The 21,214-nt window shown below is 40.4% G+C and overlaps 1 protein-coding gene across 3 annotated transcripts in view; it reads left to right on the top strand.

The window, feature by feature from the left end:
• The first annotated feature begins 18,725 nt into the window (after positions 1–18,725).
• CDH7 (cadherin 7) overlaps positions 18,726–21,214 on the top strand; it is a 71,515-nt gene continuing 69,026 nt past the window's right edge. For 2 of the 3 annotated variants that reach the window (XM_063397223.1, XM_063397214.1), the window contains exon 1: positions 18,726–18,935. In XM_063397223.1, the coding sequence (XP_063253293.1) occupies positions 18,726–18,935 (210 nt within the window). The remainder of the gene's footprint in view (positions 18,936–21,214) is intronic. The other variant, XM_063397232.1, reaches the window with a different exon arrangement.

Below are 21,214 nucleotides of genomic sequence, written 5' to 3' on the forward strand. Positions count from 1 at the left end.
TTTGACCAGTCTGGTAAAATTACCTATCTATCTGTGGAGATTTTGCTTTCCTTTCAGAGGCATCAAAGCATGCTTCCTTTTGAAGTGGTAAGTGCTTGGTATCGTGCCTTAATGCAGTACTGTATTGTTTTGTTCGGCCTCAGACTCAAAAAGCTGCTGGCCTGATCCTTCACACAGCAGAACACATTGTGATCTGATAGCTGGGACTGAAGCAAGTAACGTGGGAGCTTGCCTGCACCAGGGAAAGGGGGAGGGTTTTGCCTTCATCTTTCCCTGCTAGAGCCTGCTCTGTGCTATTGTCTTTTTTCACAGATGAAGAATTTGAAAAAAGGTAAACACCAAATCTTTTTTTTTTTTTCTGTTTTTGATTTTTTTTTTCTTTTTGTTTTCTCCCCTTGGATAACAGCTATGTAGCCACTTCCAGCTACTGAAACATGTTTATAAATATGGAAAGGTAGAAGTAATGCTGTTGATTATTCTTCTCTTTAAACCAATCACAGAAATGGTTTAGAGAACTTGCATTCAATGTTTCAAACAATATTGCGAGGGCGATCATTACGCCACTGATCTTGAACCCCACTTATGCCAAGAATATTCTGCCAGGGGTTAAACAGCAAGTCATTCCCAAGCCTGAACTGTCAGTATTACCATTTAAATGTCCCCCAATTAAATAATTAGGTGTAACTTCATAAATGTTTGAACACCACTTTCTTCCCTCTTCTTTCAGTCCAACTGTCTTGTAGTTTATGTCACTATGGCCCACTTTTCAGCAAGAGAATGTCTTAATATTGACTGTATCAAATTAATCCTACGGTTTATTGTGGGCAGCCCCAGTTGGTCCTGTTCTAAGGCTTTCCCTCCCTTTCTGGTGAAAAGCACTTGTACCGTGGCCCTGCTGGTGGCCTGAATCACCTCAATTTGTTCTAGCAATCAGAGGCAGCTGCTCCTAGTGAAAGGAGTGTGGACCACTGAACAGAGCATTAGGACTGACCTCAGGCTGAATGCAAAAGGCTCAGCCTTTTCGGCGAGGTCAGTCGAGCATGTGCAAACAGATTTGCTGAAGTACAAAATGGTCCAGTGATTTAATGCAAGTTTTCTTCTCCCTTTTTCTCTTTTTCCCTTTCAGAAATGAAACAGGATAGAGGAGAGCCTGGGTACAATCTTAGCAACATCTGTTGCCTTTCACTAGGGTCTTGGCCAAGGCCAATAGCTATTCAAAGAGCTACTGACACTTTACTGAAAGAGAAGAAAGACTTAAATAGAGAAGTGTTTGGACATGTTTCCCAACACATACAGTTGGGTCTTTTTGTGGGTCAGAATGCTTTTGGAGAAATACCTCTTCACTCCTTCCCCCACTCCCCTCTTTTCTGGTGAAAGTGTCAGAAAACAAATCTTCAGCAAACTACAGAGCTCAATGGTCTTACAACACAGAAGAACAGTTAAATTTTCCTTTCTTTGCTTTTATTGTCTGAACTAAAGGGTGTTTTGTGACTAAAATCTTAACCACAGTTAATAGGAAGTGTGAAGGAATTTATGCTTAAGATTGCTTCACATCTGTTACTTTCTAATTTCCACATCAATTTATCTTTTAAAGTAACTAGTAATAGCAGTGGAGCAACTGCAGCATTTTAGCACTACTGAGATGACTGATATTGTATGAAGATATATTTTACAAAGTTATTTCTTATTTTTGTTTTCCTGTGTGCTCTCCCTCCTACCCCCATAAATATTAATTTCATCCAGCACTTAGGAAGAGGCAGTTACCTGTTTCTCTCTCCCTTTTTTCCTCACATAGCTTTTCACAGGCAATTTTGCTCTGTCCAACCATGACATGCCTTCATAAAAATGACAGATGAAGCAGCTGAGTAACTGGTGGGTATATTATCCTCCTGCAGGCATCTGCTGCTCAAAAGGCACCTATTCTTTTGTTGGCCTTGAGACAGAGGATGTATATTGCATCCCATACATGAAGTCATTCTTATCAGCCTTCCCCTATTTTGAGGATAATCACAGTAAATTAAATAAAAGCTACTCAGAGGAGGTCTAGAGTTATTCAATTACATATATTTGCAATGAAGCTTGACATAAGTATATGTCTGTAGACACAAAAGATATTGCCAGAATCCTCAAGGAGAAATCCTGTGGAGCTCCTAGTTTTACTGAACTTTGTTTTGATCAGGCCATGCTCATTAAATTCAAAGCAAGATGATTATCTCTGGATGAACACAAGCTTCATGACATGGGGTGTCTTAGAGTAGCTGACTCGTGTGTATTATACTTGTGTGTGTAGTAAATTATTAATCTATATCTGTATGGTAGTACTTCACACTGAGATAAAGGTGCTTATGCTCTGTGTCCTATGACTGACCTAAAAAACCCCTTGTCCCAGAAAGCTCCCAACAGAAATATATTTGACAAACCTCAGTGACTCAGAGGAAAACAAAAGCAGTACTTTTGAAAAAGCAAGGCTTGCAGGGCTGGTAGCACCAAGGTCAGTATTGATGAATGACTAGGCACAGCATCCCAGTGACCAGCACTGATGTCTCCAAAGGCCAGACTGGAGGAAATATGATAAAAGAGTGAAGGGGATTGAATGAATTACTTCTGGTGCTAGGGCATTATTAACCTGCTAAGTGTGGGAGGAAGCAAGTTCCACAGAATTGGGAGGAAGCAAGTTCCACAGAATTGCCATTCCTTTCATCTGCCCTCAGCCCTTTTTTTCCCTTACACATACAGCCATGGGTAGAATTAGAAACAAATAAGCATTGTTCAGGCTCTGGCTTTATTCTTGCAGCACAACCATTGATGTAATACTTTGGGACTGGCATCTTCATCTCCACCATTTGGAACTTGCAAAGTTTTCCACCATCTTCTGCAGAAGTGGTACAAAATGTCGTGCTTGGCATTCCAAGCTAGTTTTTAAACCAATGATAACTTAGGTTTTTCATACACCTTATTTTTGTCTCATTGACTAAACAATGTTTTCCCACTGATTTTAATGAAAGCAGAATCTATCCCAAGGAAAGGTAGAAGCTGGATAAGATTAAGGGATTTATAAGGCTTTTAACATTTTAAGTATAAAAGTAATGTCTAAGTTGTCATTCCTAAGGAATAAAAAAATTGATGGATACATTAGCTGGGTGGAAAATTGACATATGAAATTATATCTCCTTCAGCACTCACACCAAATAATAGTGAGAGTGGGCAGTTCAGGATGATGAAGGTGGTGACATTTTTTTCTCTAACTCACTTAGAAGACATCTCCATCTGCTTCCTATACGACTGCGTACATGCTGGTGTAGAATTCTTTCTATATAAATATTCAGGTATAGGAGACTTACATTTCATTTAACATCCAGACTTGAAAAGTTGGATTATTTGAAGGGGAAAGGGAAGGGTCACCAGCATGCTTCTTGTTTTTAGTGTTCCTTGTGCTTATAAAACTTTACACTTTGAAAATGTGTTTTGAGGTTGTTGTGGACTTTTTGTCTTGTTTTTGTCTTCAGTTTTAGGAGCGTTTTTCTGAAAGAGTGCTTGTCCAATTTTTGCTGTGGTCAGGTAAAAAACCTACAAATAATAATAAAAAAGCTGCTTACTTAGCGAAAGTTTTCACACAGGGACAGTTATGAGCATCTTGAATACCAGTTATGATGCAGAAGTATACATAATTCAGGCCATTTATTCAGAAAATACTTCTAAAATTGCAGCTGTAATCGCCAATTTTGTTTGTGGAGGTGTTCAAGCTTGTCTTGAAAAATCACACTGGAACACTGAAATCTGGTTTGGGTTTAGAGGTCAGTGGAGGAGTTATTCATATTAATTTTGTATAGTTTGTGCAGAGTATAAGGTCTGACCCGAAGATAAAAATCCAGCTATGTATGGGAAGTTACTGGTTTAATTGTGTATATATTGGCATTTTTCACAAGTAACTTAGCTGCAGATTTTCTGATGGATGTTACACAGTAGCAATCTCCCTGAAGCATGCAAAACTCCCTGAAGTCAATTGGACTTCCTTTGCACAGCTTTGCTTAGGATCAGATAAATTGTGATTCTCTATCACAATTCCTGTGAAAAAATTACATCAGTTGTGCCACAGTATGAATGTCTGGCAGAATTTATCTTAATATACAGCAGAACGGTATCTAACCTATTTTTTTTCAGCATATATCAAAAAAGAGAGGAGTGCTGATTTGCTGATTCTAAGGATAGTGATGTTTCTTCTCCACCAGCAGGATCTTGCCATCGTGAAGCACCAAAGACCCATGTGCTTTTTTGAACACAATTTGGATGATTGTGTTCATCAAGAGATGCTCATAAAAGCAGCTACCTGACATCTGATAGAGAGTTGCTTTAGCAACTTAGCACCATTGCAATGTTATTATGGGTCCAATTATATAAAAGTAGTTGGCATTTTGCATGTTCTTCTCATCCAGAGAATCCAGAAACTGGATTCTCTTCTGCTCCTGTCCTGACTGCATTTTTTATCATTTTTTGTTTGGAAAGCATTCTTGGATGAAACAGAAAAAAATAGTTTTTTAATGATTCTGCCTACCTTTTAATCTTCTTATATAATTTCCTATTTCCTATTCCTCTATTGGTAAACCATACTTCTTGCAGAGCAGTCACTGCACCACACATCCAGCTTTGTCACTCTGTATTGTATCTTAGTGCTGACCAGCTTGGTACATCCACTTATAATATGATGAATAGCATCTGGAGCCTGGCCACACAGCCTCCATTCTGGTCTAAAGGCTTTTTTAAGCTATCTATCCTTGCTTGTAAAAACAGCCCATTCCTATGTGGCCATAATGAAATTCTCCATTTCTCTTTTCAGTCTTCTGACAGCCTGCCTGCCATTTGCCACCATCATACTGTGACATTTTCAAAAATTCTTTACATGTTTTGTTTTTCAGTTGATTTATTCTTGTGCTGTTCTTACTAGTGTGACTAATAAATTACCCTCAATAGTAGAATCTTTTAATTTTGCAGCTTCCTTATGATTAAACAAACTTATTTTCAAATTACAGTTTCTTTACAAGTTCATTTCCTGCAATTCCCTTTGTTGCTATTCTCTGTTCTTCCTGACAACATAAACTCCATTTTTAACTACATTCACTTTTATTACCTCAGGCAAATGTGACTTCTTATTACTTTTACAGTTACATTGCCTCAGATTAAATAGATTTACTTTTGAAGAATACCACTCTTGCAAATATATCAGTTACTCAGATTTGCCAGTATATATGGACAAAATATGTCATCAAAAGATTGTGGAAACTCAAGGGAATATAGAGAGGAGCCAAAGAGGGGCAGATGGAGCCATGATGGTATTTTTGAATGGATAAGGTAACATTTCCTAAGCACAATGGGTGGTTGTGGATACACAAAGTGACCTGATAAATTCCCCCATTGAGTCACCATTATTTACTATAATTTAATATAACTATAGTTCATATTATTATGTCATTTTGGCTGACATATCTTTAGAAGCTATTCTGCAAAATATATTCTAAAGAACAGATTGTTGAACTTGTTATTGTTAGGCAGGTCCCCTGTGGTTCTATATTGGGCTGAAAACACTCTTGGAATATAGACAACATTGTAATAGCCTCAAAAATCTCAAAGTTTAAATAGTAAATTAAACCATAACTGTGAGGACACAGGAAGGCAGAGACATCCTTCTGTTAAATATCTTGTCAAAGGCTGTGAGTGTCTTCAGTTTCAATAGGTTTTATTTTTTGCCTTTTACTATTTGTAGAAATGAGAAAAAAAGAAGAATGAAGGAAAACATTGCTCACTCCCAGTCTGGAATCAAAGCTAGCGTAACCTCAGCAATGGGCAGTGACTTCCCCAGTGACACAGAAGGTAAGACAGTCACATCAGAATTACAGTCATTGGAAGTATTATTTCTGGACAGCTGAAGCGCTCAGCTAAGAGTAACATTCAGAGGCATTTGTACTTGTATGGGGAAATTAATGGTGTTAAGAAATGTTTTCCTTTAAAAAAGATACTAAACTGCAAGCTCTCCTGCTTGCTTTATGAAAGACCAATATCCGCACAAATTTTTAAGAAAAGTTAGCATTTTGCCTCTCAGTGTAATACATTTTCATATTGAAGGAACTCCACAAGCTATTGCTGAGCTCATAATGGAAGTTGCCTCCTCCCACACAGTGAATTACCAGGACCCAGGTAGCAGTTACCTGACACTGCTCTTTTTCAGAACGTGTACAATGAGTATACAGATAGAAATGTTAATACTGAGAGACAGTGAGAGGCTCAGGGGACAAAATACAACCATTAAACATTTTTTTTTGCATTTCAGGTCAAAATCCTCCATAAGCAGTGGACACCAAAGCTCTCACTGTCCAAAAAGCATTTAATAGCATGTTTCAGGACATGCAGTTTCAAGTTTTGTGGTCCTAAATCTGCCTATGGATCCAGTCTACAGAACAGCAACATAACTTGCAATGTCAAGAGGCATCCTTGATAGTTTCAGAAGTCAAAAGATGGGAAAGGTGACACTACCAATGTGTTTTGATGCCTGCAGTTACTCTTTAGACCACCTACCTAAGAGACAGTCTAGCATGATCCAAGGTTTGTTTGTACCAACCACAGACTTTCCTCTGGAAGTGGTACACCTGTACCTCTCAGGATGAGTAAATGCACTACAAAACACATTAGAAAGAAACACAACAGCGTTGTAGGTGTGGATTCCTGCCAAAATGATACAGTCAATGCGTTGGAATGGACTGACTCATTGGCAAAAACCCACAATCAAGACAGTCAAGAACAAATTGAATTAAAAATATATACATTTGCTTATATTACTAAAAATGGTAGATTGCCAAAAGTGACTAAGAATAATCGCTTCTTTATATTTTATTCTGCCTGTGCAGTGAAATTAAATTGGTCTGCTTAGTCACATATTTTGCTTGGAGTAACTGTTTTACTCCCATGAAAGTCAAAGGGTTTTATACATTTTATTTTGATATGACAACATAAGCATTTAGAAAAATAATAAGACAAAAATATCTATCCTATTTTCAACAGAGTAAAAATAAGTTCAGATGTTTTCACTGACACACAGTTTAACTAAAGGTTCTGCTTGAGGGACTAGATTCTTGGAACATAACGCACATCCTTGAGAGAGGTCTGTTGGGAAGAACGTCATGAAATACTCTGTGAAGCTACACATGAAAGCTTTTTAATTGGGTGATAATTGACTATTCTATTTTTCCATTAGTAATATCTGGATCAGAATCAAAATTAATAAGAAAGAGTCCCTCCTTTATAATGCTTTTAAGTGATGATTCAGTCCCTATTTTGAACCTGAAGAGCAAATAAAAAGTTTGAGGATCTTAGTTGGAGTTTATGAAGCTCATGACCCCTTGTAGATTCTTTTTAATGTCATCCTATTTGCAAACAAAGATTTGTTCTCTCTTTATTTAACTGTTCTGTTTTCATCACTGAAGTCATAGCTACTGAATTAAGGGGTAAAAGATAATTTTTCATGGTTACATTTCTGAATGAATTTGAAAGAAGATGAAGCAGAGGTGGTTTATGACAGGAAAAAAAAAATATAATCTGTCCTTGAACCTTGTCCTCTAAGGATCAGTGCAAAGAGTCTTATTTTGATTAACTTGTAAAAGATGAATTAGGGATTGGGAGAAGGAGAACAAAGGAAAGGCGAATCCTTAATTACAATCTTAAGCAACTGTGTGCAATCATGTTTCAGGATTTTCTTGCCTGAATACATCTTATTAAGTTGTAACCATGCACTCAGACACTCCACAACTTGGAGAATGTAGATTGCTTCTAGTTGCTCTCTTTAAACCTCTTCTTCAGTTCACAAATGTCATGATGTTGAACTGCCTCCCTCTGATTAGAGGGGCGACATTGGAAATCACGTCTGAAAGTGAAGCTTAAAGACAAGAAACCCATAGCAGTTACATATTACAGTTACTAAACTAGTCATGCATGCTGCATTTGTGTATTCAAAGGCTACAAGCTAATCCAGAAGATAAAATTATTTTTTAAAAAGCCTTTGTGATCCAAACCAATTATTTTGTTGCTGTTTTTTTCTTATTGAAGTGACTTTATCTACACATCACTTTATTAGTGTTGAAAACACACTCATAGAATAATGTATAGTAGGAATGAAAAGTAATTATATATTCATGTTATTAGTTTGTTTATATCATGTTGAAAATGCTTTTCTGGCAAATATAAGCCAAAAGACATTGGCCAAGGTGCTTATCTTACAGTTGTCCTTGGTACAGTCCATTGTTCTAAAAACAGTACGTGTTAAAAATATTTTTGTCCGTGAAAAATGTCAGTTCAGCAGCTCTGCCAACATTTGGAACTTTTTTTTTTTTCTTCTTTTTTTTTTCTTTTTTTGAGGCGTGCTGGCTCCTGGCTGATCACTTTTCAGCTGTAGATCTGTTTCATTCTGCAGACCCACACGGCTCCAGCAGTGCTGAAATGACGCAGAAAGTTTGTGCTGCCGGACCCCGTCCTAACAGAGCAGGTAGTGCCCTCGCAGAGCGGCTGCCCCGAGCAGCCCCAGGGCTGCGGGGCTGTGCGTGGGCGCTGCCGGGCACCAGCCCCAGCGTGGCACTGCGCCTCCTCCTGCTGCCGGGGCGCACGCTCCGCTCTCTCCGCCCTTTATTCTGGGAAAGCACCTGCTTTAGTTATCCAACCTATTTTCTTATTCCTCTTCTCCTGCTCACCACCACCCCGCGGTATAACAGCGGCCGGGGAGGCGTGACGGCAGCTCTGGGGAGACAGAGGGCAGCAGGGCTGCGAGGTCTGAAGCCCCCGAGCAGCTCGGCGGTGGCTCCGAGCGCTGCCCAGGGAGCAGCAGAGGGGACCCGGCCCGGGGCTGCCCCACGCCCGGCAGGAGGAAGGGCCGGGGCAGGGTTGTGGGATTCACAAGCTGGGCAGGCGGAAAGGGCAAAGCTTTAAAGCGGGGACTCCGCAAGTTCGCTTTAGTTTTGCGACTTCGTCGTCACGCCTCGAAAGCTCAGTCGCAGCTTGTAGGACAAATTCGTGGTGGGTTGTGGGGGGAGAAGTAAAAAAAAAAAAAAAAAATCGTCTTGAAGTCTCTCCTTCAACTCCCCGTTTCAAATGCAAATAGGGAGAGAGATTGGTTCCCGCCCCACCCCCTAGCCCGGCTCCTGATTTTTATCCAAAGGACTCCATCTGTATATCCTGTCAAGGAGGAGGAGGAGGAGAAGAGGCGGGGGGCGGTGGGGCCGGGCAGGCTGCTTGCTCCCTGGATCCCGCTTCAATAGCCACCGCTGGGTCTTCGGGAGGTACAAAGACTCCCTGCGCCGCCTCCGCGCGTCCTCGGACGGAGCTGGCAGCCGGCTCCAGCCACCGAGCCGTGATATCCCCTGCCCAGAGCAGCATCCCCACCTCCTCTGCCTTCTCCCTCCCTCCCTCCCTCTCCGCTCCTTCCCTCCCTCCTCTTCCTCCTCCTCCCGCAGCCACGATCCGCACCCAGTCGGAGCTGGGCTTGGCACCGGCACCCACTTCTCCCGTCGTGTGCCCGGGGCTGCCTGCGCGGTGCCGCGCCGTGCCGTGGCGCAGGAGGAGCGCAGCGGCGGCCGCGCTCCCCTCTCCGCGGTGCGGGCAGTGCGCGGGCGGGCGCGCAGCCCCCATGCCCGCTGGGCGCCCCGCCGCCCGCCCCCCCGCTCGGGAGCATCCCGCCAGCACTTCGCCGCGGAGGCACCGCCGGCCCTTGGGATTAAAATACTCACCGCGCTGGGCAGCCGAGGGAAAGGGGGAGCAGGTAAGTGCTGGCTGCACCTGTGCCTCTCCTTGCCTTCCCCTTCCCCTCCCATGTAGGCAGAGGGCGGTCGGAGCAGTTGCAGGAAAGGGCTGCGTGCTGCTCCCCGGCTCTTGGCGGAGCGGCTCCTGCCCGGAGCGGAGCCGCGGCTCTGCGGAGGCGCCGGGAGTGGCGCGGCCGCGGCCCCAAGTTTGGCGTTCCCCGGGATGGGGGCGGCCCGGGCGGCGCGGCTGGCACCGGCCGCGGGAGCACCCAACACCAGGCGTGGTGGAGAAACCGTGGAAAGTGAGAGCACTGGGTCTATAGGCGAGTGTGCACCTTCTGAGGAATACGAGAACAATAGCATCACTCTTGACTCTTTGGAGAAGTCTCACAGACAAGCGGGGAAGTGGGGTGGGGGAAGGGAGCACCACAGACTTCTGCAAAATACAGGCAGCCCGAAGTCCTGACTGTCTCAGTCCTTGCTGCCAAGCCAAAGCGTCTGTCTTGCTTGGGCACGAAGTCCGGCAGGGATCCTACAGTGCAGAAGATCACAGAGACAAGGCAATTTCCCGAGTTATTTCCCAGAGCTTTCGTCCTTCTATGTCAAGGATGTTCTAGAGTTTGCAAATGTTGAAATTATGGGAGCTGTTTCTTTGATTAGTATTCAGCTGGTAAGGCTAGCTCTGCAGTGCTTGGCTGATGCTGACCCTTCCCCCTCTGCCCCGTCCCCCAGTCCATCCACAGGGCATGTCCTGCTTTCCTACAATAGGCTGTGTACACCAGCAGCAAGAGGTTTGTCATCTGGATCATCAGACATCTAGTAGCTAATGGAGGCAAAAAATATCCCTTTTTGAGTTACCGTTTAGCCTTTATACTGCTTTCAAAAGGTGAAGTAGTTCAGGTGAGCCAAGATTCTACAAATGATGTCTTCCCTGGGATGTGGGAAAGGGTGGGAGATAGATACTTGTGATGTGCTCTGATTCTGGGAACCCAAATGCTGATACTTTAATCTTTTCCCCTTGCAAGGATAAAATCTTGTGTTCTGATGGATAACTTGCTCAAGCCAAACCAGAGACTTGAAAGGGCAGAGTATACTTCATAGTCTCTCTAACAAGACATACTGACTTGCCATTTTTCAGCTAAAACGTAGGTGATTGTGCAGCTTTGCAGAAAATAAATTGCTTTTCCAGGACAAATAAATAAATACATAAAAGAGCCAAACTCTTGAGCAAGCCAGTTTCTGAAACAGCCTCTCCTTGGCATCGATGCATGACTTTACTTTTCTATCTTTAATATATCTACTGATTTTTTCTCTGTTGTATTATTTGAGTTTGCAGGGAATTTCTGCTGGTGAAAGCTAGGTACTTTGTTTCTGAGAAAGGGGGTCAACATAATCTCAGGTGCAGAGCTGTTCAGTAGCGTGAAAGTTGCATAACTAAACTAAGTTTGCTTACCATGTAGCTTCTGAAGGTACAACAGGTCAACAGATAAAGATCAGATGTAAAGTGATGTTGATTTTCTCTCAGCAATACTGTAACAGTTTTAACGACGCAGAAGTGAAGTGAGGATATTTGGAAATGGTACGATTGTGCCTCATTAGAGCTAGTTCAGTGCAACCGGGTGTGTTACCATCTTTGGAGGGAAAAAGGAACACAAAACCCACTTAACAAACCCAAAAGAACTATCCAGGGACCAAATGTGCTATTCTTTTAAAGTCCTTGTACACAGTTTTATAGCTTTTCAGTCTGCAACTATCAGGGGATCTAATCTAGACATCTAGACACACTTTTTTTTCAGGGTCATGAAGAAAGGCTAAGTAAGATTTAAAAGACAATTGCAATAAAATCCACAGTAAGGGAAGGCCTAGCTCTGACAGCTTTTAATATAAAGTATGTACGACATCTAGGGCTTGAGTACTCGATAAAGATTTAAAACTACCAGGAATATTAGGAAAATATCAAAGGTAATAATCTGAGCTACCACTGCATGTTATAAATGCATGTCAGTTAATGTGAGTGAAAATACAAACATCAGTAATATAGCCTATTTTCTTGCAAAAAGCCATTAAAGATTGCAGTTTTAATCAAGGAGCATCTCACCCTTATAATGGGAGACTTTACTGTAATTAAAGGCTGATGTAGGTCATTAGAATTGTGTTAAAAGTCAGATGACAGCCTCACAACTCTCCTAAGTCTACTTTCATTGATTTAATAGCAAAGGGGCTATGGATTATTTGCTATTGATTTAATAGCAAAGAATTTTTTTTTTTTTTTGTGTAAAAGGGTAATTGTAAAGCATTTGTACAGTTGCTGATTAACTGTGAATTTTCTGATGAGAAGAATGGATACAATATCCACATAGATTTTCACCTATCCTTTTCATGTATGACTGTGTGTATGTACACATTGTGATCACATTTTTCTATGTTTCTTCAGCAGTCAGAAGCTTGACTGAAGAAAATCATTACTAATGCAAGACCATATATTGTTCTACTCCAACCTAAATTCCTACTTTGCAGTAAACCTGGCTAAGCCTTTTCTCAAAGGGATTCAACTCACAAATTGACTCTGATGTGTGACGAAAATAGAAAATATTTTAAACTTCAGGTGGTTTACGCATGAATATACTGCTTGGGAGTGAGTCCTAGTGATGTCTAGTAAGTTTTTGTGTGTGTTTTCATTCTATTGGCCTCAGTACTTGATGTGTTCAGCGGTTCTTCAATGAGGGCCTTTCTTGAGCCATTCCTTTTCCTTTAGTTTATCACACACATTTTTTTTCATGTACGCTTTCATGCTGCTACTGGGTATTGTTTTCTTGTGGCCATAAAAATCATTAAATTCTATCTGAGGAAGGGCGCATAAAATAGATGGTTACTTCAGTTCTTCCTGTCAAACCAGGCTTAACTCTAAGCAGTAATGCAGGAGTGCCTCCTCTGGGAATTCAGCAGTTCTGCAAGAAAGTCATCCCTAGGCATTTTGTGACGTTCTTCAGCTGAAATGAGGCTGCAGAAATTGAGCTTGTGGAAATTTAAATATTTGCCTTGATTGGTCCCAGATCCACAAATACTGCTGGTGTTTCTTTTCAATAACTGATCAAATTAGCATAATCCTTCCCAGCAGCCTAGATCTTTCAAATGTACCATGGCAAGGTGAAAAATGAGTAAAACTCTTTCAGATGGAGAAAATTATATTAGAAAAAAAAAAAATCGCTTTTGTTAATTTTGCTTGGGTAACAGAACAAACTAACCAACAACCAAACAATTTAACACTCTAGACACGTGCAATCTCATGATCAACTGCAGAGCAATATGAAAGACCAAAAGCTGTTGCCTGGTTTTCTTTATGCATTTTTTTAAGCCATGTAATTTATTGTAGTGTGCCTAGTGTTTTTCTGTTGTCTCATCAGGTCCTTTCACCTGAGTCAGAGGGTATTGGAGCCGGTTTAGTGTAACAGTGCCATATGTTTGGAGCAGTGATAGTTTTTTGCTTGATAACCAGATGCAGACTGCAGGATGTGCACTACATTTACAGATCTCCCATGTGAATATTTAGGGCAGTTAGCGGCAGGAGGTTGTGGTCTGTAGTTGTAATGTCATCTGGCACAGGGAGTTAATAGGTTTCATCGTACTGCCTTGACTTGCAGAGCTTCATTTCATCACAGGGTCCCCACCTCACTTGCTCCAAGGCACCCTCCTTTTCTTTTTTTCTTTCCCTGAAAAAAGTGATAACCAGACATTGCAATTGACACTGTAATTAGACATGCTATCTTCTCAAAACCTTTTTGTCTCAAGGATCACATTCCTGTTCATGTGCCTGTGAAGGAGTCTCCTGTAATATTTAGGATGTGTGACATGGAGGAGCTGCAGGCTTGTAACAAAGGGGAGTTTTCTTTGCCACTAAATGTAACACCCTGTCCAATGGGCATTGTAAAATTGAATGTCAAAGCATAAATATTTCAGTGAGAGCAACCCAGCTGTCAGGGGGCTCACCTGCTGATTCTACTTTGTTTAAGGGATCATGGTTCAAGATCCAGTGGCAACAGTCACCTTTCACCTTTGAAATTATTTCAACACCCTGGGTCTGATTTTACTGAATGAGTAAAGTAGAGAAAAAACAAAACCACCCCATGGGATAACTGTGCATTATTGACCAAGCTAAAGTAAGATTTACTAGCAGGTGGTGGCTGCTCAGTCAGTGAGGTCCATATTAAATTTTGCAATGGTATCAAAAACTGGAGCAATTTGATGAGAGGAGAATAATGGGGCAGGAGGGAGGATGAGGGAAGAGAAGCCAATAAAATAGGAGTGGTAAACTCTTCAGTTAAAACTTCAGTGAGTGGCTGACGGAGAGATTTCAAACTAGAGTAATGCAATCCAGACTGGTGGAGTTTAGTAATGGAAAAGGGTTTGGGTTTCCACTGCTTCCTGAAGCATTTTACATATTAGAAACACTTGAGGACAAACTAAGCTGAAGGACAAAATTCTCTGTTGGGTTGAAGAGGTTGACAGGAAAATGATGTGGTTCATAGATTAAGCTGGCTCTGTCACACTGGTAGCAACGTGTGAGCAGAAGTCTGCAGGAATTTGCATTTTGGCTGCAAAGGCTAGGTAGTGCAAAGATGATCTCAAGGGCTTTCAGCAAACTGCCCTGGGGAGCTGGGGAGATCTCAGCCAGGGGAAGGAGGGTTTCCAAGATGGTATCTCTGAGACTGAAAACTTGTCCTTATCTATTGGTGCTCATTGCAACACACGAACAATGAATACTAGACTTGATGGGTTGTTTTAGAAATTACAGAGTGAAGCAAAATATTCAGAGAGATTTTCAGTGGGTGTAAATTACCCTTAATTGCTTGCAGTGAGGGAGACTATTCCTTTAACTTGAGGAACTTATTCATGATCTGAATGTTTTCAACAAATCAAGATTGCCCCTTGGAGACAGTGCATAATAGTGTCTTTTTGACACTAGCAGATTGTTTTGGCAAAGAAGAGTAGTAATATTTTTCAGATTAGCAGTGTACACCAGAACACTGTTGTTTAAATATAGTTTAATTTTTGTACAGCAGATGGGAGAAAATGTAAGGTTTATGATGTATATTGAATGAAGAGGTTATTATTTTTTTCAAATGTGTATTCTTCAGTCTGAGGTCTTATATATCAACCAGATATTTAAGAACATAAACATGAGAGTTTGAATATCTAGTGGATATTTCTAATGTTCAGTTTTTTGGGTTTTTTTGATTCCTACAGCTGTTCACTTGGACAGCATGCTGCTTCTTTGTTAAGACACGCTACCTGTGCTGTCCAGATCACATAACGTACTCTCCAAATTACACACCAATTCTTTTACTTTGTATTTTTCATGTTTGTGATTGCCAGGATTACATGTAAAGCAAATAGGGAAAACAAGCTGAGATGTGAAAGCTAGAGCTCAATGCTTTAAATACACTAGCAGACAATTTTATTTTTGAAGGCCTAAGGTACTTTTTAGGTTGGCAAAGTGTGAATGAGGGGATATGATTTGGTTTACCCCTGTTTGGGTAAACCCAGCAGCATTTGGAGTAGCATTTGGGAGATCAGAAACAAGATCTAGATAGTTAATGATGTCAATTAAAAGTGTAAGTATTTCTCAGTTTTGTATACTCTGAGCCCTGTTTGTGCAGAAAGAGATAGTGTTTCATGAAAGAACACCATTATACAAAAAGGACAAAGTGGTTGCAGGTCAGTTTTGCTATCACACTCAAGTCAGTAAACACAGATGACAGTGAAGACACTGGAATCAGAACATTGAATACCCTCTGTCGCTGCCGGTGTTAATTTCATCCACTTCTGCAAGTGAACCCTGAACATTCAAGTTATCCCTTAATGAGGAACAAAAACACCATCAGTACCTCTTTACTTTTCAGTTTCATTAATGCTGTGACGTTGCTTATGTGGTCTTGTAGACCTGATGCTTATGGACGTCATAGAACAGGTGATGTTAAAGTGCTAGTGCTTGGAAAAAATTAATAGAAAAAACTGTATAAAAAGTCTATCTGTCTGTCTATCTATCTATCTATCTATCTATCTATCTATCTATCTATCTATCTATCTATCTATCTCAGTAAGAAAGACAATGAAATGCAATTTAATAAAGAATTATTCCCAAAACAGAAATGTTTTTAAATACAAAAGACTTTTCTGCTTATGGAAGTATCACATATAAAAGGCTGTGTGCTGGAAGAGCTATAAATAAAAACCTGAAAAAAAAGTACTCTAATAAGAATAGGAAGAGTTACCCTGAAGAAGAGAAAAAAGGGAGGGAAGAGTGTTTCAGAGCAGCAAGTGCTGCCACAGAGCTGAATAAAAATAATTGGAATTTTGGAGTCTGTGTGGTGAAAGTATTTGAGAATGAGTAAACCACAACAATGTTTTCTTTCCAGGAGGTGTGAGTATTCTGCTTTTCATCAGATTGTGCTGTCTAGCATATGGACTGTTTTTCAGTTGGTATTTTGGGTGCGTTTTTCAGTTCTGTGCTGTGGCGTGTGGCTGGGGACCATGGCACTCCATATGGTGGCTTTCATACTTTCCTGCAGGTGTAAAAGAAAGGATATAAGAGAACACTGTTCGAGATAAAGGTTAGAGCAATTCTAGGTTTAAAGTGTCTGTTCAGAGCAAGAACAAGACATTTCAAACTGCTTAGTGAAAAGACTCCAGCATATTGTAAATGTTTTACTGACATTTCTTAAGAAAATCCATTTTGTATTTTTATCTCTGTTAAATAACAATCTGCTGCCTCTTTGAAATAAACTGACAGTTTATCAATATCAGATGTCTTTAACATGATGTAACTTAGGCACAGAGAGGGGAAATCAAGGATGCATAAACAGCCTCTACTACAAACAACACTTACCGTAGTTGAACAGAGCAGTAGGAACTGAACATATCACAGGAAAGCACAGCTACTTCCTTAACACTCATTGTCAGCCCTCTCAGTAATTACTGTCATATGTCATGATTTACCCAAAGGGCCAGATCAAAACTGAGCTATGACTAGTTGGGATTAATCACTTCAAACTAGGCTCTTCTAACGAGGATGACACCTGCTTGTTAATCCTGCTGTGAAAAGAATTTTGGTCCATGTTGGAGTGATGTCTTTTATAACTGTAGCATCATGTTTTCAAAATTAGGGTCTTTAGGTAAGGCTTGCCCGTTCTCTTCATTTTGCCTGGATTTTCCTGTATGGAAGCTTTCAAATTGCTGCTGCTTAGCAAACATGCTCAGTGGGTTTGTGGTTTATCCCACCAGCCTCTAAGCAAAGCCTTTCTGGTGCAGGGCAGTACCACAGAAGGGATTACTATAAAAAGGCTTTAAATACAGTCTGTAATCAGAAGAGCTTTTTATTTGTTTCATGTTTCTGCCCTCTAGGTACCTTTGGCAGCACGATGCATAGGCGTTCTGCAGCTGAAAGAGCCTGACATACTGAAAACAGATAGTGGATATCACATTTCACTCAGTTCTAGTAGTAATGGCTAGGACTATGATAATCAGTCCAGAGTGCTTAATGTGTATGTGATTTAATGTCTGGCTTTTTTAGATTAATTAAAAGTATGAAGGATGAAATCTTCTTTCTTCCGTGGCTTCCTAAGTAGCAGCAGTTCACTCCAAATTAATGCCGTTATCTATTTTAATTTCACCCTTATTTCCACTTCATGTTTGGCACTTTATAAATGTTTGCTTGTCTCCCTTATTGCTCACTTGGAAAAGGAGGATGTCTGTTTAAGAGACAGCTTTGCTTACCTGGTGATTCTCCCAAAAGTCAAATCTATGTTTGGTTCAGACTGACAGAATTTATACTTTTAAAAACATTATACTAAGTATACATTTTTACATGGGGGGAGAAGACTTACAGTCATAAAATGCAGAAAAGAGTCTTGTTTAAGCATTGAAATTCGTGTTTCTAAAAAAATAATATTTTATTAGTAAGTCCTATGAATTATTAAATGATTACATTTTTAAATAAAAACTGATTTACATGTGTTAGTGCTGAAAAATCATTTATTATTAAATCAAAGTTTCATTGAAAAATCAAAATAGTATTATCATCTGATCTTTCTGGGCATATTTCTGGATAAATAGATAAAGTAGTCTAACATGTTTCTTACAGTGCCTGACATTTGCTTTAGGAACGTAGTGAAATTGAGTGGGGAGACTCAGGGCTTTTTACCAGGTCAGGTTCAGATCAGAACAAATCATAGCATCTGGTGTACTGTGGCTAAGAATCAGTCAAAGTGTTCTGATTCATCTTACGCTCCTTGATTTTACTTTTGAGTTATATGGGAGAGAGTTAAGCCAGGATATGTCCCTGCCATTAGTACAACTTGCTGCCTGTAGCTGGTTTGTAATTACGTCACAGTAATGGCAAGTAAAGCAGACCATAGCAGACAGAAAATATCAAACCAAGTGACTGTAAATAACTACACTTACTCTGGTTATTTTAAAGAGAGAGAATTTTAACATTTATACTGGAAAAAAAAAAAGTGTTTTAAGAGAATATTCAGGAGAAAACTTTATGGCTATAAATACAGTTGTATCAGCAGTAGTAGTGCCATCCAATAAGTTTGCTATAAACTCTGAGAGATTTATGTAAACTCATTGGTATTGATAAGGAGAAAAGTAATAAATAAACAGTTTTCATGCATGACATGAAAGCTGTAAGGAATTTGCATTCTCTAAAAATAATTAAAATTCTGACAACAGTTCTTGTATTTTTCCCTGATAGGTACCCATTACACCATTTCTTTGGTGAAGGCTATTCAGCAGTGGTGACATCTTCCAATCGACCACTCTGCAAATTGTTATCTCTGGACTTCCAGCTGACACCCTGCCGGAGGCTAGAGCTACTGAGACATCTGGAATTGTGCCTGCTTTGGTCAAGGTTTTTTCTTTCACCGAGGGAAAAAAAAAAAACCAGAAAAGATGAAGTTGGGCAAAGTGGAGTTTTGCCATTTTCTTCAGATACTAGCTCTTTTCCTATGTCTTTCTGGGATGAATCAAGCAGAGCTCACAAGGTCCAGGTCAAAGCCCTATTTTCAATCAGGGAGGACAAGAACCAAACGCAGCTGGGTGTGGAATCAATTCTTTGTGCTGGAAGAATACATGGGTACAGACCCACTCTATGTAGGAAAGGTAGGGGATTTAAATAAACTTTGGAGGGTGCAGATGCTTGCTTGATGTGTTTATATGATGCAACATAAACATTGTAATTCTATTATCCCAGAATGACAACACATTGCATTCTTGTAAGAATGCAACGTTCCTCTTGCATTTTTCTTTAAGAGCTTTACATATTAGCACTGCTTGTTTAACAGAGTACAGTGATAAAAGTGTTTCGCTGCCACTGATAGAAAGAAAATATTTATTACTTATACTAGGTTTTAAGATAAAGGAACATAGTGATGAGTATTCTTTTTTGAACATAATGATGAGTATTCTTTTTAAATAGTTAACAGCTAGTCCCAGAAAAAAAGAAGTTCTGTATTATGTTATTTGCTCCCTAAAACTCAGCGCTACTGAAAGCAAGAGAGAAAGAATCAGGATTCTGTGGGTGTGATGAGTGAGAAGGAGGGCACATCTGAATTACAGCTTTTCTTTGACATTGCCTGGCTGGCAGATTGGCACCTTGGGGGCCTCGCTGTCCTCTGTGCTCAGCACAGTCTTGTGGCTTTACCTCGCCTGTGATGGGCATGGGTCCAGTAGAGAGCCAGCCCTTTTACATCAGGGCATCCCAAATGGTTTGTTCTGAGTGCTTGCCGCTGCACATGGAGCACACTGAGCACAGCTGTGAATCCGGGACTTAGCTCATTTACTGCCTTGTGCTAGTGGGTAATACGCTGCCTTCAGCAATTATGCAGAGAAAAAAAAGCCCACAAAACAAAACCCCCTCTTGTGTTTCTCTGTAACATTTATGTGTAATCATCTTATTGAAAGGAAAACCCATTTTCTTGGTAATATCAGAATCAATAAATAGAGTTTCTCATTAAAATATAGCAAATGCATAGAAAACAAGGGAGTGACAGCTTTTGGCACAACAGCATGCTTACAGAAAAAGAGATGAAGTAATCTGAAATCCACTGCTTCAAATATACCAGAGCAATGAATTTCAGCTTACTTAATTCATCCTACTGAGACACAACCTTGATGTTTGTGTTAATACAGTTAAGCACTTAGAATTTAATCACGCCAACTGAATAATCAAGTTAAATAGGGAACTGCTTTCATGATTGCAGCTATGGTTGTGTTTAGGTGCTTTTCTGAATTGGGATTGGTACTTTGCATAATTGAACCCTTAAGAAAGGTGTGCTAGAATCAGAAATGTCATCTGGCATTACAGTTGTATTGAAAGTTGTGGTAAAGTTTTACGTTATGTAGCAGTAGCCATTCTGATGCCACACAGCTGCTAGTTGTCTGTGTGGGTTTGTCTTTTAGGCAAATTTGTCCCCAGGTTGGAGTTTCTCTTGTGGTTCTGGATGTGGCCTATTTGGCATTCTTTCCTACTGATAAAAAAACCAGCGTGGCTTGCAAATTTGAATTTCTCTCCTGGAAAAGAAGAGTTTTGAAATACTCAAGTGAAGACTAGTTTTGATTTGTAGTAACTCTCGTATTCAGTCGATTGCTACATTATGGCCAAAAATGCTGTGGTAGTGCTGTAGTACATGATATTTGCATGCATGTGATTATTTTTAGCTTTCACAGTCTGCTTTTTCCCGTCCTTTGCAAGAGTCCTAGCATTCACAAGCAGATAGCTTCCAAAACGCAACCTTTTTTTTTTTTTTTTTTTTTCTCCCTGAAACATTCTGTGCCCAGCCTGCTTTTGTATCAGCAGTATGAAATGTTGGCTCAGGAATTTGTGCCAGCAATCCATTTCATAGGAAAAGCAGATAAAAATTTTCTGTTACAAAAGGAAGCCCATCTTCCTGGAAGCACAGTCCTTGCTGAGCATCTTGTAAGATAAGACGTGCCCAGTTCCTAACCTTCTCACTGGAGAGGCTTTTCACTGTGTGGCTGCTGAGGTGCAATCACGACCGAAGCCGCGTTCCCACGCAGGAGAGCAGAAAGGTGAAGAAGTGAATTTCTTTCTGTGTCTTAACATCTTATGTGTGACACCACTCTGAAGTGAGCAGCAGTCACCTTCCTCCCCCTCTTCTTGTCTTAAAAACCTTGTTGCTCTTGTTTCAAATCCTTTACAGGCAGGTAGGGACAGAGAAGACTGAGATTTGGAAAGGAAGAATGGATTTTTTTTTTCCTTCTTTTAATTTTTTTTCCCTTGGTGCGGAAGCTGCAGCAAGCAAAAAGCTGCCATAACTCACTTTTCTCATCAAATGAAGTGGAAGCAGCAACCAGACTCTGCAGAGTGCTCTGCTTCTGGGGAGGCCAGTGCTGTGCTGCCTTACCTTCAGGATGCTTTG

The sequence above is a fragment of the Prinia subflava genome, chromosome 1 (assembly GCF_021018805.1).
Source record: "Prinia subflava isolate CZ2003 ecotype Zambia chromosome 1, Cam_Psub_1.2, whole genome shotgun sequence".
NCBI lineage: Eukaryota > Metazoa > Chordata > Aves > Passeriformes > Cisticolidae > Prinia > Prinia subflava.